The 24,896-nt window shown below is 38.7% G+C and overlaps 1 protein-coding gene across 8 annotated transcripts in view; it reads right to left on the bottom strand.

The window, feature by feature from the left end:
• DOCK3 (dedicator of cytokinesis 3) overlaps positions 1-24,896 on the bottom strand; it is a 735,684-nt gene that overhangs the window by 208,267 nt on the left and 502,521 nt on the right. For all 8 annotated transcript variants that reach the window (XM_033208879.1, XM_033208884.1, XM_033208901.1 and 5 more), the window contains 2 exons: positions 20,655-20,715; positions 19,034-19,181 (listed from right to left, as the gene is read on the bottom strand). In XM_033208879.1, coding sequence (XP_033064770.1) covers positions 19,034-19,181; positions 20,655-20,715 — 209 coding nt within the window. The remainder of the gene's footprint in view (positions 1-19,033; positions 19,182-20,654; positions 20,716-24,896) is intronic.

Genomic DNA, 24,896 nt, shown 5'->3' with positions numbered 1-24,896 from the left:
ACACTACTTACTACTTACATTAGATATTTATATTTATGCTGTTCTACATTGTATGTCTATTTTTATCTATACCTGCTTTACATCTATGTTTTGATTTGTTTTGATCTCAGCCAGGGAGATCTATGATATCCATTAGGCAATGAATAACATTCTTAGTTTTCTTGAAATTGTTAAATAATTGAGAATGAGGGCAAATGGCAATGAATAACATAGTTTACTAACTTGAAATTGTTAAATAATTGAAAATGAAGGTTGACCTTTGTCAAATACTTTTTTGATATCAGGATGACTATGGTATTCCACCTTTGGATGACTGGTATGATGCAATGTACAATAATTGCACTGGGATGAGAGAGTAAAGGCTGTGCAATTTCTGCCTTATGAAAATTATGGAAGTTTTTTCTATGAACAATTTTTGTAAATGTTCCACAAGCAATGGAAAAGATGTGTTCTGTTTGTTGGACAAAAAAATGTATTTACAGCTGGGAGGACAATATGGCCTGGAATATTCTACACCTGTTGTCCTGACATCAATACCACTCCCTTTGACTATCACCGTGTTCTGGTTTAGACTAAGTTATGCTCACCCTACTTAAAGGTAAGAGAGAAAGTGGTTAAAAGCATGGTCTATTAACCAGGTTGCTTAGGCACATTCCTCCCCACTCTGTACCTTGTTTCCTCATCTGTAAAAGAGAAAAAATAACAGCCCATGGTGAGTGCTCAATGATGCCTTTATTATCTGTTACATTAACTTTATCCAGATTCTCTCTGTACTTATTTCTGTGTTCGTATCTGTCAAGAAGCAAGTGAAAATATCTTTTTACTATACTTTTGTCTTTGCTTTTTATTTCTAATAAATTGACCAGAACTTTGAGTTAACATTATTATATGCTTTAAGGTCATGACAATTAGATTTTCACTATAAATTCCACCATGGACTGGAATGACTCTTTTATCCCTGTGAAGAAAAAAATGGGCTTTCTGGAACAGTAAAGAGCTGGAGGCAGACTCTTCAAAGGTCCCCCAGTTCTGGCTCTACTTTCTCTTCCTAGCTAAGAAGGCGGGTATGTTAAGGCTGAATTTGGTCAGTGTTCCTTTAAACAGAAGTACATGAACGGTCAGGAAAATTCCTCCAGAATGGGGGTGTGAACGCTGAATTTAATGGGTAGCAAAGAGCAACCCTCTACTTTGCAGAGATCAGGCAATCAGGGGCTGGTCCTGCTAGGGATTCTGGGGCTGAAGGAGTGGTGATGTCACATGCCATGCTTGTGCCAACCCTGAAAGGCCACTTTGCTTGCCATGAGATCATGTGTTCTTGCATGATAAAATAAGAAACTGAATTTAACCTTACAGTGGGCATATGTTCTCTTTCCATCAAACCCTGATACTCCTGACATGACACATCCATTTCGTATCTTTCACCTTATACTTCATTTTTATCATTAATATTGTGACATTTGTTTTCATTCTGTTTGTATTTGATTATACTCAACCTGTTTACTTTTAGTCTTTGTGAAACTCTTATTAATATCATATAGATGGATTTTGTTTGTTGACTATTTTAAGACTTTTTTTTTTATTTTTATTTTTTACTATTTTGAGTTTTTTTTTTTTTGAGATGGAGTCTCACTCTGTCTCTCAGGTTGGAGTTCAGTGGCATGATCTCAGCTCACTGCAATCTCTGCCTCCCAGGTTTGAGTGATTCTCTTGCTTCAGCCTCCTGAGTATCTGGGACTACAGGTATGCACCACCATGCTGAGCTAATTTTTGTATTTTTAGTAGAGACAGGGTTTCACCATGTTGGCCAGGCTGGTCTGGAACTCCTGACCTCAGGTGATTTGCCCTTCTTGGCCTCCCAAAGTGCTGGGATTACAGGCATGAGCCACTGTGCCCGGCCAAGAATTTTTATCTTACATATTTTTTCATCTTATTTACATTTACTGTTGTAACTGACATGGATAGGCCTTCTCCTATGCTTTGCTCATGGCTTCTGATTTTTAAATGCTATTTTACAGCAGCTTTTGAACTATATGGTTTGCGTTCTTACCTGTACCTTTGTGGGGAATAATTATACACCCTGCATTTGTTTCTATGAGGGGTTACCTCTAGATTAGCAATGTCCAAATTTTTCCTATAGTTTGCCTCTAAAACAAAAAGAATGCCTAAATTTTAACTAATAGAAATATTAATGCTATTTTTGATCTAATATATGCCTATATTATTGGTTAATAAGAGGTATGAGAGCCCAACAGCAATAAAAACTAAATGCTGATCATAAAGAAGAGTAACACTTTAAAAGTAACATGTTCTATAAAGCCTGTGATATGGTATCTATCCCTAGCATTTTTGGTTATTGTTGCTTTGTTTTGAATCATCACAGATTAAACAAAAAATTAATTTTGAAATAAAACTACAATTACTAGCATTATCTTATTCTTTCAAGAAATGTTATCGACTTGCTGGGTCACCTACTTAACCAGGGTGTGACCATATCCTGACTGATTACACAGGGTTAGTATGAGTTTCAAACTGTATATCCAGAAGGGCCCTGAAAGTACACAGAGTAATAAACAAATGTATACTGGCATTATTATTAGCACAGGTGACATTTTATGTGACCACTATGGAGTAATTAAGATATTATTGATGGAATTATGTAGGATTTGTAGTTTAAATGTAAAAGTAGAACTTATCAATAACCAACAGTCACTAGAAAAAAAAGGCAAACCATTTCAGATGGCATGCAGCATGCCCATTATTTCAGTACACCTCATTTTCTGAACCTCCAGTTGTATAATTTATGTTTTTCATCTCTTTCTTATTTGATTCACTAGTTCATAGGGGTTCTCTTTTTCTGTTTCTTTAGATTGCCTTATTCTTTTAAGTCACCTGACAAAGCTGACTTAACAAAAGGTAACAAAGTTGACGGCAGCAGACCTTACTAAGACTCTGTTTGTCCACTCTTTCACAATCTTTTTTTTTTTTTTTTGAGACGGAGTCTTGCTCTGTCACCCAGGCTGGAGTACAGTGGCAAGATCTCAGCTCACTGCAAGCTCCGCCTCCTGGGTTCATGCCATTCTCCTGCCTCAGCCTCCCGAGTAGCTGGGACTACAGGTGCCCACCACCATGCCCAGCTAATTTTTTTTTGTATTTTTAGTAGAGGCGGGGTTTCACCGTGTTAGCCATGATGGTCTGGATCTCGTGACCTCGTGATCTGCCCACCTCGGCCTCCCAAAGTGCTGTGATTATAGGCATAAGCCACTGCGCCCGGCCCACAAAACAAGTCTTAGCAAATTCAAGAAGAATGAAATCTCAACTATTTTTTCTGACCACAACGGTATCAAACTAGACTTCAATAACATAAAGAAAACTGAAAATTTCACAAATATGTGGAAACTAAACAACACTTTCTTGAACAACTAATGGGTCAAAGAAGGAAATTCAAAATATACCTTGAGATAAATGAAAATGAAAACAAAACCTATCAAGACTTATGGCATGCAGAAAAAGTAGTTCTCAGAGAAACATTTACAGCAATAAATGCCTACCTGCAGAAAAAAGATCTCAAATAATGTAATGTTGTATCTCAAGGAACTGAAAAACAGCCAACTAAGCTCAAAGTTAACAAAAGGAAGAAAGTAATGAAAGTTAGGGCAAAAATAAATGAAACGGAGACGAGAAAGACAACAGAAAAGATAAACATAACTAATAGTTGGTTTCTTGAAAAGCTAAATGAAATTGACAAATCTTTTTTTTTTTTGAGACGGAGTCTTGCTGTGTCGCCAGGCTGGAATGCAGTGGCACGATCTTGGCTCACTGCAATCTCTGCCTCCCGGGTTCAAGCCATTCTCCTGCCTCAGCCTCCTGAGTAGGTGAGATTACGGGCATGTGTTACCACACCTAGCTAATTTTTGTATTTTTAGTAGAGATGGGGTTTCACCATGTTGGCCAGGATAGTCCTGATCTCCTGACCTCGTGATCTGCCCGCCTTCGCCTCCCAAAGTGCTGGGATTACAGGCGTGAGCCACTGCGCCCGGCTGACAAATCTTTAGTTGAATTAACCAAGAACAAAAGGAGAGAAGACTCGAATAAATAAAATTATAAATGAAAGAGTAAACATTACAGCTGATACTACAGAAATACAAAGTTATCATAACAAACTTCTATGTACATGTTAAGAAATTAGATAACCTAAGAAAATGGATAAATTCCTAGAAACATACAACTTACCAAGATTGAATCATAAAGAATCAAAAAATATAAACAGATCAATAATAAGAATACAGAAGCAGTAATAAAATCTCCCAACAAAGAAATGCCCAGGACCAAAAGGCTTCATGGGTAAAGTCTACTAAACATTTGAAAAATAATTAATGTCAATCCTTCTCAAACTCCTCCAAAAAAAAAAAAAAATGAAGAGGAGTGAGCATTTTCAAACCCATTTTACAATGCCAACATTATCCAGATATTAAAGTCAGATAAAAATACTATAGGTTGAGTAACCCTTATCTAAATGCTTGGGACTAGAATTGTTTCGGATTTTTAATTTTTTCAGATGTTGGAATATTTGCATTATACTTACTGGTTGAACATTCCTAATCTGAAAATCTGAAACCCAATATGCTCCAATGAGCATTTTCTTTTGAGAATCATATTGGCACTAAAAAATTTCAGATTTTGGAGCATTTCAGATTTTAGGTATTAAACCCATACAAAAAAAGAAAATTACAAGTTTGATGAACACAGATGCAAAATTTCTGAACAGATGCAAAATTTCTCAACAAAATACTAGCAAACCACATCCAATAGCACACTGAAGGGATCATACACCACAATCAAGTGAGATTTCATCCCTGGGATAGCAGGATGGTTAATAAAATGAATCAATAAATGTGGCATACCACATTAAGAAGATGAGGATAAAAATAATACGCCCATTTCTTTCTTTTTTTTTTTTTTTTTAACTTTTATTTTAGGTTTAGGGGTAAACGTGCGGGTTTGCTATATAGGTAAACTCGTATCACAAGGGTTGGCTGTACAGATTATTACCCAGGTACTAGGTCTAGTACCCAATAGTTATTTTTTCTACTCATCTCCCTCCTCCCACCCTCATCCTCAGGTGGGCCCCGGTGTCTGTTGTTCTCCTCTTTGTGTCCATGTGTTCTTATCACTTAGCTCCCACATACAACTGAGAACATGTGGTATTTGGTTTTCTGTTTCTGAGTTAGTTTGCTAAGACTGATGGCCTCCAGCTCCATCCACGTTCCTGCAAAGGACAGGATCTTGTTCTTTTTTATGGTTGCACAGTATTCCACGGTGTATATGTGGCACATTTTCTTTATACAGTCTACCATTGATGGGCATTATGCTGATTACATGTCTTTGCTATTGTGAATAATGCTACAATGAACATACATGTGCATGTGTCTTTATGACAGAAAAATTCATATTCCTTTGGGTATATATACAGTCATGGAATTGCTGGTTCAAACAGTAGTTCTGCTTTTAGGTTTCTGAGAAATTGACATACTGCTTTCCACAATGGTTGAACTAATTTATACTCATACCAACAGTGTATAAGTGTTCCTTTTTCTCTGCAACTTCACCAGTATCTGTTATTTTTTGACTTTTTAATGATAACCACTCTGAGTGGTGTGAGATGGTATCTCATCATGGCTTTGATTTGCATTTCTCTAATGATCAGTGATGTTGAGCTCTTTTTCATATGCTTGTTGGCCACATGTATGTCTTCTTTTGAAGGTGTCCATACATGTCCTTTGCCTAGTTTTTAATGGCATTCTTTTTTCTTATAAATTTGTTTAAGTTCCTTATCAATGCTAGATATCAGACCTTTGTCAGATGCATAGTTTGCAAATATTTTCTCCTATTTCTGTAGGTTCTCTGTTTACTCTGTTGATAGTATCTTTTTTCATGCAGACTCTCCATTTTAATTAGATCCCATTTGTCAATTTTCACATTTGTTGCAATGGCTTTTGTCATTTTGATCATGAAATCTTTGCCCATTCCTATGTCTAGAATGGTATTGCCTAGGTTGTCTACCAGGGTTTTTATAGTTTTGGTTTCATGTTTAAGTCTTTAATCCTTCTTGAGTTGATTTTTGTATATGGTGTAAGGAAGAGGTCCAATTTCAATCTTATGCTTATTGCTAAAAAGTTATTCCCATGCCATTTACTGAATAGGGAGTCCTTTCCCCATTGCTTGTTTTCGTCAGCTTTATTGAAGATCAGATTGTTGTAGGCATGCTGCCTTATTTCTGGGCTCTGTATGCTGTTCTATTTGTCTATGTGTCTGTTTTTGTACCAGTACCATGCTGTTTTGGTTACTGTAGCCCTGTAATATAGTTTGAAGCCAGGTAGCATGACACCTCCAGCTTTGTTCTTTTTGATTAGGATTGCCTTAGCCATTTGGGCTCTTTATTGGTTCCATGTGAATTTTAAAATAGTTTTTTCTAGTTCTATGAAGAATGTCACTAGTACTTTGATAGGAATAGCACTGAGTGACCATTCCAACAGATGTAGAAAAAGTGTTTGACAAAATTTAACATCCTTTCATGATGAAAACTCTCAATAAATTAGATATATAAGAAATGTATATAATAAAGGCCATTTACAATGAGCCCACAGCTAATATCATATTCAATAGTGAAAAGCTAAAAACCTTTTTTCTAGGATCAGAAACATGACAAAGATGTCCACTCTCATCACTTTTGTTCAACACAGTACTAGAAGTTCTAGCCAGAGCAACCAGGCAAGAAAAAATAAGACACATCCAGACTGGAAGTGAAGAAGTTAAACTGCCTCTGTTTGCAGATGACATGACCTTGTATACATATAAAAAGCCTAAAGACTCAATCAAAAAACCGTTAGAATAAACAAATTTGGTAAAGTAGCAGGAGACAAAATCAACATAAAAAATCGGCAATATTTCTATATACTAATGACAAGCTCTCAAAAAAAGTTAAGAAAACAATGTCATTTATGATTTAGGAATAATTTAACCAAGAAAGTGAATGATCTATTTACTGAAAACTATAAAACACTGATGAAAGAAATTGAAGAAGACACAAATAAATGAAAAAATATCCACTGTTCATAGATTGGAAGAATTAATATTTTTAAAATGTCCATATACTACCCAAAGTGATCTACTGATTCAAGGCAGCCTGTATCAATATTCCAATGACATTTTTCACAGGAATAGAAAGGAACAATCCTGAAATTTGTATGGAACCACAGAAGTCTCTGAATAGCCAAAGCAATCTTGTGAAATAAGGACAAAGCTAGGGGCATCACACTTCTTGATTTCAAATAATGTTGTAAAGTTACAGTAATCAAAATAATATGGTAATGGCATAAAAACAGATACACAAACCAGTGGAACAGAATACAGCTCCTGGAAATAAACTCAGTGAACAGTCTTTAACAAGGGCACCAAGAATACACAATGGGGAAAGGACAGTTTTCAATAACTGGTGCTGGGAAAACCGGACATCCACATATAAAAGGATGAAATTGGGCCTTATCTGACATAAAACACAAAAACTAACTCGAAACACATTAAATACTTAAATATAAGACCTAAAAGTGTAAAACTCCTAGGAGAAAACAGAAATAAAAGCTCCTTGACATTGGGTCTTAGCAGTGATTTTCTGAGATATGACATGAAATATACAGGCAAGCCAAAATAAATGAATGGAACTATATCAAACTAAAAAGCTTCTTCACAGCAAAGGAAACAATCAACAAAATGAAAAGGCAATCTATGGAATGAGAAGAAATATTTGCAAACCATGTAACTGATAGGGGATTAATATCTAAAACTATATAAAGAACTCATATAACTGAATTCCATAAAAACAAACAATTACAAAACAGGCAAAAAGGCCTGAAAGACATTTTCCCAAAGAAGACACAAAAATGGCCAACAGGCATATGAAAAGGTACTCAATATCACTAACCATCAGGAAAATGCAAATCAAAAAGAAAATGAGATATCACCTAACATCTTTTAGGATGGTTGTAATCACAAAACAAGAGATAACAAGTGATGACAAGAGTGTGAAGACAAAGGAACTCTTGAACACTGTTGATGGAAACGTAAATTGGTATAGCCATTACGGTATGGCAGTTCCTCAAAAAATTAAAAATAGAACAACTATTTGATCCTGCAATCACACTTCTGGAATATCCCAAAGAAAAAGAAATCAGTATCTTGAAGAGGTATCTGCACTCCCAGGTTTACTACAGTATTATATACACTAGCCATGGTATGGAAACAAGCAACCATCAACAGATGAATAATAAAGAATATATATAGGCTGGGCATGGTGACTCACGCCTATAATTCCAGCACTTTGGGAGGCTGAGTATGAAGTCAGGAGATCAAGACCATCCTGGCCAACACGGTGAAACCCCACCTCTACTAAAAATACAAAAATTAGCCGGGCGTGGCGGTGAGTGCCTGTGGTTCCAGCTAGCTACTCGGGAGGCTGACGGAGGAAAATGGCTTGAACCCACGAAGTGGAGGCTGCAGTGAGGCGAGATCGCGCCACTGCACTCTGCACTCCAGCCTTGGCGACAGTGTGAGACTCCGCATCAAAAAAGAAAAAAAAAAAGGCTCCTAAACAAGTACTCTTAAGACAGTTACGTGGGTAAGGTGATTACGAAGCAAAGAACCCAAAGACACTATTCTCAAAAAATGCCTGAATAGGCCTAGTGTCTATCCCAAATATGAGGAGCAGTTCCCTTCCAGTCATCACTCACAGAAGAGGTTGCCACCTCATATTGCTTTAATTAAAAGAAGTTTATTTCTTCACATTTTTAATTTTTGTGGGTACACAATAGGTGAATGCCACTTGATGTTTCCAGTCTCATAAAGCCTTTCATGGTATGGGGCATTCTCTGAATCTCTCTTTTTTTTTTTTGAGATGGAGTCTTGCTCTATCGCCCAGGCTGGAGTGCAGTGCCGCCATCTCAGTTCACTGCAAGTTCTGTCTCCTGGGTTCACGCCATTCTTCTGCCTCAGCCTCCTGAGTAGCTGGGACTACAGGTGCCCGCCACCACGCATGGCTAATTTTTTGTGTTTTTAGTAGAGACAGGGTTTCACAGTGTTAGCCATGATGGTCTCGATCTCCTGACCTTGTGATCCACCTGCCTCAGCCTCCCAAAATGCTGGGATTTATAGGCGTAAGCCACCATGCCCAACCTGAATCTCTTCATTTTGAACATCGCAGCACTATTTGGGTAAGTTATGCTAACCTGAAATTACCTCAATCAATGGGAGTTTTTAGATGCTTATGAAGGTTATCTGGCAGAATTGGTTGGCTTTTTTTTTTTCTAAAAAGAGCAAAGCTACATAGATTTAGTAATTATGGTTGGGATATGATCACCAAACTGGTGTTAAATGAGACTGTAAAAATCACCATAAAAGTAAGTGGCGGTATCATCTTGTGCCTCAAGATGAATTTCCAGTGTGAAAGCGTCATGAAAGTGTCAAAGAATGATGCATCAAAGCCAATCTGATGGGAGTAAAAATAATGTGCCTCGGAAAACTGTGTCAGATAATTCAGAAAGTGGCTTAAGTGAAGACAAAGACCTCATGACATGGCTGCATATGAATAATTTAAATAAATTTTTTCATAAAATTTGAGAGTCAAGAATAAGCAATACACCTCAATTTTACATAATATGTGATTTTATATAATATGTGTATTACATAAATTGTAATACATATTTTAAAATATAAAATATATTGTAACCCAAATTAAAAATTTAATGTTCAAAATATGTATTTATCTGTTTCATTAAGGTTGGCCTAAATACGTTTATTTGGACATTTTTCATTGTAAAATTGGACAGCAATCATTGCATATTCAAAGCCATCTTGTATTTGGTTACATGCATTATTTATGGACACCCACCTCCTCCAATGTGGGCTTTAGCTCCTGATTTTTGGGTTCTAAGTACAGCATGCCCTGTGCCTGCTTGTGACCCCTTGTCCTTCTGGTCAAGAAAAATATGGTGGGGCGGAGCAAGATGGCCGAATAGGAACAGCTCCAGTCTCCAACTCCCAGCGTGAGCGACACAGAAGACCGGTGATTCCTGCATTTTCAACTGAGGTACTGGGGTCATCTCTCTAGGGAGTGCCGGACAATCGGTGCTGGTCAGCTGCTGCAGCCTGACCAGCGAGAGGTGAAGCAGGGCGAGGCATTGCCTCACCTGGAAGCGCAAGGGGGAAGGGAATCCCTTTTCCTAGCAAGGGGAACTGAGACACACAACACCTGGAAAATCGGGTAACTCCCACCCCAATACTGCGCTTTAAGCAAACAGGCACACCAGGAGAATATATCCCACTCCTGGTCAGGAGGGTCCCACGCCCACGGAGCCTCCCTCATTGCTAACACAGCAGTCTGCGGCGATCTATCCACAAGGCAGCAGCGAGGCTGGGGGAGGGGCGCCCGCCATTGCTGAGGCTTAAGTAGGTAAACAAAGCCGCTGAGAAGTTCGAACTGGGTGGAGCTCACAGCAGCTCAAGGAAGCCTGCCTGTCTCTGTAGACTACAACTCTGGGGACAGCGCACAGCTGAAGACCAACAGGGGAAGCAGCGGGGGCCTGTGCAGACGTGAACGACTCTGTCTGAAAGCTTTGGGGAGAGCCGTGGATCTCCCAAGGCGGAGGTTGAGATCTGAGAACGGACAGACTGCCTGCTCAGGTGGGTCCCTGACCCCTGAGTAGCCTAGCTGGGAGACATCCCCCACTAGGGGCAGTCTGACACCCCACACCTCACAGGGTGGAGTACACCCCTGAGAGGAAGCTTCCAAAGGAAGAATCAGACAGGTACACTCGCTGTTCAGCAATATTCTATCTTCTGCAACCTCTGCTGCTGATACCCAGGCAAACAGGGTCGGGAGTGGACCTCAAGCAATCTCGAACAGACCTATAGCTGAGGGTCCTGACTGTCAGAAGGAAAACTATCAAACAGGAAGGACATCTATTCCAAAACCCCATCAGTACGTCACCATCATCAAAGATCAGAGACAGATAATACCACAAAGATGGGGAAAAAGCAGGGCAGAAAAGCTGGAAATTCAAAAAATAAGAGCGCATCTCCCCCGCAAAGGAGCGCAGCCCATCGCCAGCAACAGATCAAAGCTGGTCAGAGAATGACTTTGACGAGATGAGAGAAGAAGGCTTCAGTCCATCAAACTTCTCGAGCTAAAGGAGGAATTACGTACCCAGCGCAAAGAAACTAAAAATCTTGAAAAAAAGAGTGGAAGAATTCACAGCTAGAATAATTAATGCAGAGAAGGTCATAAACGAAATGACAGAGATGAAAACCATGACACGAGAAATACGTGACACATGCACAAGCTTCAGTAACCGACTCGATCAACTGGAAGAAAGAGTATCAGCGATTGAGGATCAAATGATAGAAATGAAGCGAGAAGAGAAACCAAAAGAAAAAAAAGAAAAAGAAACAAACAAAGCCTGCAAGAAGTATGGGATTATGTAAAAAGACCAAATCTACGTCTGATTGGGGTGCCTGAAAGTGAGGGGGAAAATGGAACCAAGTTGGAAAACACTCTTCAGGATATCATCCAGGAGAACTTCCCCAACCTAGTAGGGCAGGCCAACATTCAAATTCAGGAAATACAGAGAACGCCACAAAGATACTCCTCCAGAAGAGCAACTCCAAGACACATAATTGCCAGATTCACCAAAGTTGAAATGAAAGAAAAAATCTTAAGGGCAGCCAGAGAGAAAGGTCGGGTTACCCACAAAGGGAAGCCCATCAGACTAACAGCAGATCTCTCGGCAGAAACTCTACAAGCCAGAAGAGAGTGGGGGCCAATATTCAACGTTCTTAAAGAAAATAATTTTCAACCCAGAATTTCATATCCAGCCAAACTAAGTTTCATAAGTGAAGGAGAAATAAAATCCTTTACAGATAAGCAAATGCTTAGAGATTTTGTCACCACCAGGCCTGCCTTACAAGAGACCCTGAAGGAAGCCCTAAACATGGAAAGGAACAACCGGTACCAGCCATTGCAAAAACATGCCAAAATGTAAAGACCATCGAGGCTAGGAAGAAACTGCATCAACTAACGAGCAAAATAACCAGTTAATATCATAATGACAGGATCAAGTTCACACACAACAATATTAACCTTAAATGTAAATGGACTCAATGCTCCAATTAAAAGACACAGACTGGCAAACTGGATAAAGAGTCAAGACCCATCAGTCTGCTGTATTCAGGAGACCCATCTCACATGCAGAGACGTACATAGGCTCAAAATAAAGGGATGGACGAAGATCTACCAAGCAAATGGAGAACAAAAAAAAGCAGGGGTTGTAATCCTAGTCTCTGATAAAACAGACTTTAAACCATCAAAGATCAAAAGAGACAAAGAAGGCCATTACATAATGGTAAAGGGATCAATTCAACAGGAAGAGCTAACTATCCTAAATATATATGCACCCAATACAGGAGCACCCAGATTCATAAAGCAAGTCCTTAGAGACTTACAAAGAGACTTAAACTCCCATACAATAATAATGGGAGACTTCAACACTCCACTGTCAACATTAGACAGATCAACGAGACAGAAAGTTAACAAGGATATCCAGGAATTGAACTCATCTCTGCACCAAGCGGACCTAATAGACATCTACAGAACTCTCCACCCCAAATCAACAGAATATACATTCTTCTCAGCACCACATCCCACTTATTCCAAAATTGACCACATAATTGGAGGTAAAGCACTCCTCAGCAAATGTACAAGAACAGAAATTATAACAAACTGTCTCTCAGACCACAGTGCAATCAAACTAGAACTCAGGACTAAGAAACTCAATCAAAACTGCTCAACTACATGGAAACTGAACAACCTGCTCCTGAATGACTACTGGGTACAAAACGAAATGAAGCAGAAATAAAGATGTCTTTGAAACCAATGAGAACAAAGATACAACATACCAGAATCTCTGGGACACATTTAAAGCAGTGTGTAGAGGGAAATTTAGAGCACTAAGTGCCCATAAGAGAAAGCAGGAAAGATCTAAAATTGACACCTAACATCACAATTAAAAGAACTAGAGAGGCAAGAGCAAACACATTCAAAAGCTAGCAGAAGGCAAGAAATAACTAAGATCAGAGCAGAACTGAAGGAGATAGAGACACAAAAAACCCTCCAAAAAATCAATGAATCCAGGAGTTGGTTTTTTGAAAAGATCAACAAAATTGACAGACCGCTAGCAAGACTAATAAAGAAGAAAAGAGAGAGGAATCAAATAGACGCAAAAAAAAATGATAAAGGGGATATCACCACCGACCCCACAGAAATACAAAAACCATCAGAGAATACTATAAACACCTCTACGCAAATCAACTAGAAAATCTAGAAGAAATGGATAATTTCCTGGACACTTACACTCTCCAAGACTAAACCAGGAAGAAGTTGAATCCCTGAATAGACCAATAGCAGGCTCTGAAATTGAGGCAACAATTAATAGCCTACCCACCAAAAAAAGTCCAGGACCAGATGGATTCACAGCTGAATTCTACCAGAGGTACAAGGAGGAGCTGGTACCATTCCTTCTGAAACTATTCCAATCAATAGAAAAAGAGGGAATCCTCCCTAACTCATTTTATGAGGCCAACATCATCCTGATACCAAAGCCTGGCAGAGACACAACAAAAAAAGAGAATTTTAGACCAATATCCCTGATGAACATCGATGCAAAAATCCTCAATAAAATACTGGCAAACCGGATTCAGCAGCACATCAAAAAGCTTATCCACCATGATCAAGTGGGCTTCATCCCTGGGATGCAAGGCTGGTTGAACATTCGCAAATCAATAAACATAATCCAGCATATAAACAGAACCAAAGACAAAAACCACTGGATTATCTCAATAGATGCAGAAAAGGCTTTTGACAAAATTCAACAGCCCTTCATGCTAAAAATGCTCAATAAATTCGGTATTGATGGAACGTACCTCAAAATAATAAGAGCTATTTATGACAAACCCACAGCTAATATCATACTGAATGGGCAAAAACTGGAAAAATTCCCTTTGAAAACTGGCACAAGACAGGGATGCCCTCTCTCACCACTCCTATTCAACATAGTGTTGGAAGTTCTGGCTAGGGCAATCAGGCAAGAGAAAGAAATCAAGGGTATCCAGTTAGGAAAAGAAGAAGTCAAATTGTCCCTGTTTGCAGATGACATGATTGTATATTTAGAAAACCCCATCGTCTCAGCCCAAAATCTCCTTAAGCTGATAAGCAACTTCAGCAAAGTCTCAGGATACAAAATTAATGTGCAAACATCACAAGCATTCTTATACACCAGTAACAGACAAGCAGACAGCCAAATCAGGAATGAACTTCCATTCACAATTGCTTCAAAGAGAATAAAATACCTAGGAATCCAACTTACAAGGGATGTAAAGGACCTCTTCAAGGAGAACTACAAACCACTGCTCAGTGAAATAAAAGAGGACACAAACAAATGGAAGAACATACCATGCTCATGGATAGGAAGAATCAATATCGTGAAAATGGCCATACTGCCCAAGGTGATTTATAGATTCAATGCCATCCCCATCAAGCTACCAATGAGTTCTTCACAGAATTGGAAAAAACTGCTTTAAAGTTCATATGGAACCAAAAAAGAGCCCGCATTGCCAAGACAATCCTAAGTCAAAAGGACAAAGCTGGAGGCGTCACGCTACCTGACTTCAAACTATTCTACAAGGCTAAAGTAACCAAAACAGCATGGTACTGGTACCAAAACAGAGATATAGACCAATGGAACAGAACAGAGTCCTCAGAAATAATACCACACATCTACAGCCATCTGATCTTTGACAAACCTGAGAGAAACAAGAAATGGGGAAAGGATTCCCTATTAATAAATGGTGCTGGGAAAATTGGCTAGCCATAAGTAGAAAGCTGAAACTGGATCCTTTCCTTACCCCTTATACGAAGATTAATTCAAGATGGATTAGAGACTTAAATGTTAGACCTAATACCATAAAAACCCTAGAAGAAAACCTAGGTAGTACCATTCAGGACATAGGCATGGGCAAGGACTTCATGTCTAAAACACCAAAAGCAACGGCAGCAAAAGCCAAAATTGACAAATGGGATCTAATTAAACTAAAGAGCTTCTGCACAGCAAAAGAAACTACCATCATTGTGAACAGGCAACCTACAGAATGGGAGAAAATTTTTGCAACCTACTCATCTGACAAAGGGCTAATATCCAGAATCTACAAAGAACTCAAACAAATATACAAGAAAAAAAAAACAACCCCATCAAAAAGTGGGGAAACGATATGAACAGACATTTCTCAAAAGAAGACATCATACAGCCAACAGACACATGACAAAATGCTCATCATCACTGGCCATCAGAGAAATGCAAATCAAAACCACAATGAGATACCATCTCACACCAGTTAGAATGGCAATCATTAAGAAGTCAGGAAACAACAGGTGTTGGAGAGGATGTGGAGAAATAGGAACACTTTTACACTGTTGGTGGGATTGTAAACTAGTTCAACCATTATGGAAAACAGTATGGCAATTCCTCAAGGATCTAGAACTAAATGTACCATATGACCCAGCCATCCCACTACTGGGTATATACCCAAAGGATTATAAATTATTCTACTACAAAGACACATGCACACATATGTTTATTGCGGCACTATTCACAATAGCAAAGACTTGGAATCAACCCAAATGTCCATCTGTGACAGACTGGATTAAGAAAATGTGGCACATACACACCATGGAATACTATGCAGCCATAAAAAAGGATGAGTTTGCGTCCTTTGTAGGGACATGGATGCAGCTGGAAACCATCATTCTTAGCAAACTATCACAAGAACAGAAAACCAAACACTGCATGTTCTCACTCATAGGTGGGAACTGAACAATGAGATCACTTGGACTCGGGAAGGGGAACATCACACACTGGGCCCTATCATGGGGAGGGGGGAGGAGGGACGGATTGCATTGGGGAGTTATACATGATATAAATGATGAATTGATGGGTGCTGATGAGTTGATGGGTGCAGCACACCAACATGGCATAAGTATACATATGTAACAAACCTGCACGTTATGCACATGTACCCTAGAACTTAAAGTATAATAAGAAAATAAAATAAAATAAAATAAAATAAAAAGAAAAATATGGTATCTGTATCAGACTGAAATGTACATATGGTTATTTATTTGTGAATTTTAAGGCTTTTGACTTATTAGGAAGTGACCTAGTTTTCATGCCTCAGCTTCTTATTGCAATTTTCTTAAGAGGATGTGGTACCTTCCCATACACATGTGAAAACAACATTATATAGCAGAGTAGTGGCCTTGGCAGAGACAGACAGGAGTTTCTATCTTCTCTGGTTAAGGCTGACTATGAACAATGAAAGAAATGATGAGAACGTGAACAACTAATCAGATACTTGCCAAGTCATTCATTAAAACTGTGTAAGAGGTTTTCATCTGTGTAAAGTCCTGTCCTAGCAAAGGCTAAAGCACTATCAACTGCAATTATTAAACTCTTTAAGCTTCCAATTCAATCTAACCAACAAAAATGTTGCCTGAAACTTATTGGAAAATATTGCTTCTCCTGGGGGCTAGATTCACTGTGCTGATGTGGATTAAAATGACTAATCCTAGAATAATTCTATACTGCACACAAAATCAATTTCACAAACATGCATTTGATAGTCCGTTTGAAAGTCTGTTAATATTTTCAAGTAGAAAAATTATTGAACATTTTTACTCTATTAATCCTTCAAAAGAAAATTTGAAAAAAACATCTTCTCTATAAACATATTTTTCTTCAGCTTTTTAGAGCTAGTATATTAGACACAGCCCATCCATAAGAAGGAGCTAAGAAAAATATATACATGAATCCTGTTTCTCGCAGAAAGCTGTTGCTTTAGAAGCAATTAGGCCAATTAAGCCTGACAGCATGATTTCAGGAGGAATGCTGTGCAAGCTCCTATCTGTAATGAAAATTTGCACCGAAACGAGGAAGGAATAATACATGCAAAGAGATAACAATTCTGGAGTGCTCTCTATAAATCCGTTGCCCTTAGAAGGAATACAGTGGAGTGAGATGATAATGATGATTTTGGATTTCTGTTTAGTCCTTTTCAAAGGGAGGAAGGCATATAAACCAGCAGGTTCCAACACCCATCAATGTGAGGATTTGGTAAATGGAGAAAGCCTGTGACTGACGCATGGAAGGAGGAGAAAACCAGCCAAAATTTTCTTTTTTTTTTTTTTTGAGATGGAGTCTCACTCTGTCGCCCAGGCTGGAGTGCAGTGGCCGGATCTCAGATCACTGCAAGCTCCGCCTCCCGGGTTTATGCCATTCTCCTGCCTCAGCCTCCCGAGTAACTGGGACTACAGGCGCCTGCCACCTCGCCCGGCTAGTTTTTGTATTTTTAGTAGAGACGGGGTTTCACCGTGTTAGCCAGGATGGTCTCAATCTCCTGACCTCGTGATCCGCTCGTCTCGGCCTCCCAAAGTGCTGGGATTACAGGCTTGAGCCACCGCGCCCGGCCCCAAAATTTTCTTTGTAAGTTATGATTCCAAAGGAAGATTCCTCATCCCATAAAGTATACAACTCTGAAGAGAACAAAGCTGAAGGGAAAATACGTAGTGAGGAGATTGGGATTTTATTTTGAAATTAATCTAATGTGGCTTAACGAATATTGTGAATTAAGCTTATTTCATGCCCAAGTCAGAAAGAGCAACAGATAATACAGAAAAATCTCTATACAGTATTATGGTGAAGATACATTAACATGGTGATTAGCAGTATTTGATTTAATTTGGACAAACAATACTGGGTTTAAACTGAAAGATGAGTTTTTAAAAATTCTCATAGTTTTAAATATACTTGCTTTAAAAACTTAATAAACTCACCAGTGATCATTTTTTAGCACTACAATTTGTGTCTAACTCTATATGAGCAAAGAAGAAGTATATGACTGAATTCTGCACTTCTTTTCATTATTGTGTTTTTCCTATTGTTTCACAAGTTAGAAGGAGATGGACTGCTTATCTAAGACAATATCCCTTGGTTGAAGATCACTAAAAATAATGCCTTGCCTGGCTGGATGTGACTTATCGATTCCAGTGGCACAAGTGAAGAATAATATCTTGGCTCCTCAGAAAAACTGGCTATCTTTCAAAGATAGAGAAACTTGACTCATGATCATTCTTTTAAACAATCTTGATCATTAGCCAGCTCAGTTATAATAACTGGTGGGCAAGCATTAGACACACAAGACTCTCATAGCCAAGGCACATGAGAAGTATATTGTTAGCTTTTCGGCAAATATGTAAGATTGGTTAATTCTGGAGAAAAAAGAAAATGTGTACTACACTGTCGCTTTAGGACAGAAGGTCCCAAACGAAGCTGTTTCAGAATTACCTGGGAAGCTTATTAAAAATAACGCTGCCTGGGCCCCACCCCAAATCTTAGATCAATCTCCTGCATTTTCAAATGCTCCCTTTCCTACATCCTGGTGATTCTATGTCCACAAGTGGTGTTTTTTTTCTTCTTCTTCTTCTTCTTCTTCTTCTTCTTCTTCTCTGAAGCAGAGTCTCAGTCTGTCACCCAGGCTTGAGTGCAGTGGTGCAATCTTAGCTCACTGCAACCTCTGCCTCCCGGGTTCAAGCGATTCTCCTGCCTCAGCCTCCTGAGTAGCTGGGACTACAGGCACGTGCCACCATCCCCAGCTAATTTTTTGCATTTTTAGTAGAGACGAGGTTTCACCATGTTAGCCAGAGTGGTCTTGATCTCCTGACCTTGTGATCCGCCCACCTCAACCTCCCAAAGTGTTGGGAATACAGATGTGAGCCACTGTGTGGCCCATGTCCTCAAGGTTTGAGCACTGCTGCTCTCAAGGACAGTGGTGGGATGTCTTATGGTACAAATCATTAATATTCCTGATGTCCATTACTCACGTGTAAACCTTAAGAACAAAATCCTTTTCTTCCTTTACTTCTGTGAGTGACTGTAGGACATCCAAGATGCTTAGGACTGCACAGCCATATGGTCGCCTGTAGTGCAGGTGAGGAGGACCTTTCTTTGAGTCGTTCAGGAGCATCCGGCCTTGGGCACAGCAGAAAACACCAGTCAGATTGAGAAAAGCATGCTCCTCTCCAGTATTGCCTAATTGTCATTCAAGGATGCCTGAGCTACAGGCACCTACGAAATCCTCTAAGTTGGAAGACTATAGGGCTGAAGGGAGTCATCCAAGGATATTTATGTGCAAGACACCAAAGAGGCCTCTGGCCAAAGCTCTTCCCTGTACTACATTCAATCAATCATTCTTATCTAACTCTAAACCAGTATCAACAGTTCACTTATTAATCACATAAGAAAAAAAGTGATTTTATGAATTTCTTAGAAAAACCAATGTGCTAATAATAGATTTACACTTCTCAGGTACGTTATAGATACAAAGTTTAGTATTTTAGCTGCCAGGTATAAGCTACATATGTACAGACAAGGAGGATACCGTGTTCTCTCAACCAAATTCCGCTGTCCAACATCATCCTGAACAATTGTGGGATTGAGAGTAGTCTTAAAAAGTGGATGAGTATTTACTTTTCCAGCTTACCAAAGCTGTGCCTACAGCAGCAAGAAAAGTTGCAAATGCTGGAACCTTAACAAACACTTTAAGTACAGCAAAATAACTGTTTTGCTGGCAAGGGATTAAAAAATATTCTTTGATAAAAATGTACATGACAGGCCAGAACTCAAACCTACGAAGGAGGACTTGGTTCGCCAGACCCAAAAGTTATATCATAAACTTGAAATAAGTCTGAGCAAACTAACAACAGAACAGTAGTAAAAATCACTTTTTCATCTTGGGTGGGGTAGAAGTGAAATACCATCCATCGTTGGGAGTGATGACAATAACTCTAATTTTGTGGAGAAAACCACAGATACATAATTTAAAACACAACCAATAGGTGCTGAATGGCATTTGCTGTGAAGTTGGCACCTCCGGAAAACTGCTATAAGATCTCTGAGGGAAAGGGTAGGTACAGAGGCAGGGCACTGTGTTAGAAATAATGTCTAACCCCGTCTCTACTAAAAAATACAAAAAACGAGCCGGGCGAGGTGGCGGGCGCCTGTGGTCCCAGCTACTCGGGAGGCTGAGGCAGGAGAATGGCGTAAACCCGGGGGGCGGAGCTTGCAGTGATCTGAGATCCGGCCACTGCACTCCAGCCTGGGCCGACAGAGCGAGACTCCGTCTCAAAAAAAAAAAAAAGAAAAGAAATAATGTCTATAAGCAGACCATTTTAAATAAAAACTTTGGGTCTAAAAACAGATAGGGAGCAGAAGGTTTTAAGTGATTAAAAACCCCAAACAAAACCCACTCCCCCAAATCCATTTATATCAAACCAAGCTACCACAGCAGTTGAGCTTAGGTATAGCTTCAATACAAGCTGGACTCTAATCCTGAGATCTGAAATTACAGGTAAGATCTAGGGAGAAAACAAAGCTCATGCACAAGACATACTTGTTCCAAGTTGGGCCAGTCTTAGTCATGTGAATGGGTAAGGAGAACAGTACCTATTCGGATCACATGGGCAACGATATACAAATCTCTCTTCATATCTTTGCTGCTCAGATCCTAAGAGAAAAAATAAGTAAACTCAGGCAAGGAACACACAGAAAATAATTAAAAATTCATTTTGAATCTCTAGTCATTTGCTTTTACTGTATGTTATAGGTAGGGGAAGGGAAATTACAGCACATAGCACTTTAATAGTTTATAAGAGGCCTGGAGTAAAAGTCTGGATATCTTACAGGCCTTTGGAAGTTTACTTTATTGACAACATTTTTCCAGCTCTCATTTAAACCACTTAACAAATAAAGTCTATAAAAGTTCTCACATTAGAAATCTTCATGATATTGCATATTCCATGTTTACTCTAACATCATATAAAAACATTCCGTAACAGAAGGAATAAATGTTCAGTACAGAAAAAAATGAGAAACCACCAAAAAGCTCTTCAATAACTAAAATTCTGTAAGTTTGTTCTCCACTAATTTTACATTGATTCCTCTGTCCACAGATGATGTTCTCCACTAATTTTACATTGATTCCTCGGTCCACAGATGATTATTACACACAAAGTATGTCCCACTTAAAAGTTATCAGTGAAACCTCAATAATTTGATTTCCATTTCTAAATTCTGATATTTATCATTTGTACTAAATTATAGTTGAAAATAATCTTATTGAAAAAATTAAGGGTTTCCTTTAAGTAAACAGATACAATCTAGAATCAAAACTAATTTCCAAATGAAAGAGTTATGAAAATCATTCCTTTTTCTTTCTTTCTTCCTTTTCATTAAAAAACAAGGTCTTGTACAAAGATACTTAGACTCCCACACAATAATAATGGGAGATTTTAACACCCCACTGTCAACATTAGACAGATCAACGAGACAGAAAGTTAACAAGAATATCCAGGAATTGAACTCAGCTCTGCACCAAGGGGACCCAATAGACATCTACAGAACTCTCGACCCCAAATCAACAGAAAATACATTCTTCCCAGCACCACATCACACTTATACCAAAATTGACCACATAGTTGGAAGTAAAGCACTCCTCAGCAAATGTAAAAGAACAGTAATTATAACAAACTGTCTCTCAGACCATAGTGCAATCAAACTAGAACTCAGGATTAAGAAACTCACTCAAAACCACTCAACTACATGGAAACTGAACAACCTGCTCCTGAATGACTACAGGGTAAATAACGAAATGAAGGCAGAAATAAAGATGTTCTTTGAAACCAATGAGAACAAAGACAAAACATACCAGAATCTCTGGGACACATTTAAAGCAGTGTGTAGAGGGAAATTTAGAGCACTAAATGCCCACAAGAGAAAGCAGGAAAGATCTAAAACTGACACCCTAACATCACAATTAAAAGAACTAGAAAACAAGAGCAAACACATTCAAAAGCTAGCAGAAGGCAAGAAATAACTAAGATCAGAGCAGAACTGAGGGAGATAGACACAAAGAAACCCTTCAAAAAATCAATGAATCCAGGAGCTGGTTTTCTGAAAAAATCAACGAAATTGATAGACCGCTAGCAAGACTAATAAAGAAGAAAAGAGAGAAGAATCAAATAGATGCAATAAAAAATGATAAAGGGGGTATCACCACTGATCCCACAGAAATACAAACTACCATCAGAGAATACTATAAACACCTCTACGCAAATAAACTAGAAAATCTAGAATAAATGGACAAATTCCTGGACACATATACCCTGCCAAGACTAAACCAGGAAGAAGTTGAATCTCTGAATAGACCAGTAACAGGTTCTGAAATTGAGGCAATAACTAATAGCCTACCAATCAAAAAAAGGCCAGGACCAGACGGATTCACAGCCAAATTCTACCAGAGGTACAAGGAGGAGCTGGTACCATTCCTTCTGAAACTATTCCAATTAACAGAAAAAGAGGGAATCCTCCCTAACTCATTTTATGAGGCCAGCATCATCCTTATACCAAAGCCTGGCAGAGACACAACAAAAAGGAGAATGTTAGACCAATATCCCTGATGAACATCGATGCAAAAATCCTCAATAAAATACTGGCAAACCAAATCCAGCAGCACATCAAAAAGCTTCTCCACCATGATCAAGTGGGCTTCATCCCTGGGATGCAAGGCTGGTTCAACATACGCAAATCAATAAACTTAATCCAGCATATAAACAGAACCAAAGACAAAAACCACATGAGTATCTCAATAGATGCAGAAAAGGCCTTTGACAAAATTCAACAGCCCTTCATGCTAAAAACTCTCAATAGATTAGGTATTGATGGGAGGTATCTCAAAATAATAAGAGCTACTTATGACAAACCCACAGCCAATATCATACTTAAAGGACAAAAACTGGAAGCATTCCCTTTGAAAACTGGCACAAGACAGGGATGCCTTCTCTCACCACTCCTATTCAACATAGTGCTGGAAGTTCTGGCCAGGGCAATCAGGCAAGAGAAAGAAATAAAGTGTATTCAATTAGGAAAAGAGGAAGTCAAATTGTCCCTGTTTGCAGATGACATGACTGTATATCTAGAAAACCCCATCATCTCAGTCCAAAATCTCCTTAAGCTGACAAGCAACTCCAGCAAAGTCTCAGGATACAAAAATAATGTGCAAAAATCACAAGCATTCTTATACGCCAATAACAGACAAACAGAGAGCCAAATCATGAGTGAACTCCCATTCACAACTGCTTCAAAGAGAATAAAATAGCTAGGAATCCAACTTACAAGGGATATGAAGGACATTTTCAAGGAGAACTACAAACCACTGCTCAATGAAATAAAAGAGGATACAAACAAATGGAAGAACATTCCACGCTCGTGGATAGGAAGAATTCGTATCATGAAAATGGCCATACTGCCCAAGGTAATTTATAGATTCAATGCTATCCCCATCAAACTATCAATTACTTTCTTCACAGAATTGGAAAAAAACTACTTTAAAGTTCATATGAAACCAAAAAAGAGCCCACATTGCCAAGAAACTCCTAAGCAAAAAGAATAAAGCTGGAGGCATCACGCTACCTGACTTCAAATTATACTACAAGGCTACAGTAACCAAAACAGCATAGTACTGGTACCAAAACAGAGAGATAGACCAATGGAGCAGAACAGAGCCCTCAGAAATAATATCACACATCTACAACTATGTGATCTTTGACAAACCTGACCAAAACATGCAATGGGGAAAGAATTCCCTATTTAACAAATGGTACTGGGAAAACTGGTTAGCCATATGTAGAAAGCTGAAACTGGATCCCTTCCTTACACCTTATAGAAAAATTAATTCAAGATGGATTAAAGACTTAAATGTTAGACCTAGGACCATAAAAACCCTAGAAGAAAACCTACACAATTCCATTCAGGACATAGGCATGGGCAAGGACTTCATGACTAAAATACCAAAAGCAATGGCAACAAAAGCCAAAATTGACAAATGGGATCTAATTCAACTAAAGAGCTTCTGCACAGCAAAAGAAACTACCATCAGAGTGAACAGGTAACCTACAGAATGGGAGAAAATTTTTGCAATCTACTCATCTGACAAAGGGCTAATATCCAGAACCTATAAAGAACTCAAACAAATTTACAAAAAAAAAAAATCCCATTAAAAAGTGGGCAAAGGATATGAACAGACACTTCTTAAAAGAAGACATTTATGCAGCCAACAGACACATGAAAAAATGCTCATCATCACTGGCCATCAGAGAAATGCAAATTGAAACCACAATGAGATACCATCTCACACCAGTTAGAATGGCGATCATTAAAAAGTCAGGAAACAACAGGTGCTGGAGACAATGTGGAGACATAGGAATGCTTTTACATGGTTGGTGGGACTGTAAACTAGTTCAACCATTGTGGAAGAAGACACTGTGGCAATTCCTCAGGAATCTAGAACTAGAAATACCATTTGACTCAGCCATCCCATTACTGGGTATATACCCAAAAGATTATAAATCATGCTACTGTAAACACACATGCACACGTGTGTTTACTGTGGCACTATTCACAATAGCAAAGACTTAGAACCAACCCAAATGTCCATCAATGATAGACTGGATTAAGAAAATGTGGCACATATACACCATGGAATACTATGCAGCCATAAAAACGGATGAGTTCATGTCCTTTGTAGGGACATGGATGAAGCTGGAAACCATCATTCCGAGCAAACTATCACAAGGATAAAAAACCGAACACCGCATGTTCTCACTCATAGGTGGGAACTGAACAATGAGA

Source organism: Trachypithecus francoisi, unplaced genomic scaffold (assembly GCF_009764315.1).
Source record: "Trachypithecus francoisi isolate TF-2019V2 unplaced genomic scaffold, Tfra_2.0 Lachesis_group0, whole genome shotgun sequence".
Lineage (NCBI taxonomy): Eukaryota > Metazoa > Chordata > Mammalia > Primates > Cercopithecidae > Trachypithecus > Trachypithecus francoisi.
The sequence above is the reverse complement of the archived record's forward strand: the minus strand, read 5'-3'. Positions and strand labels throughout refer to the sequence as shown.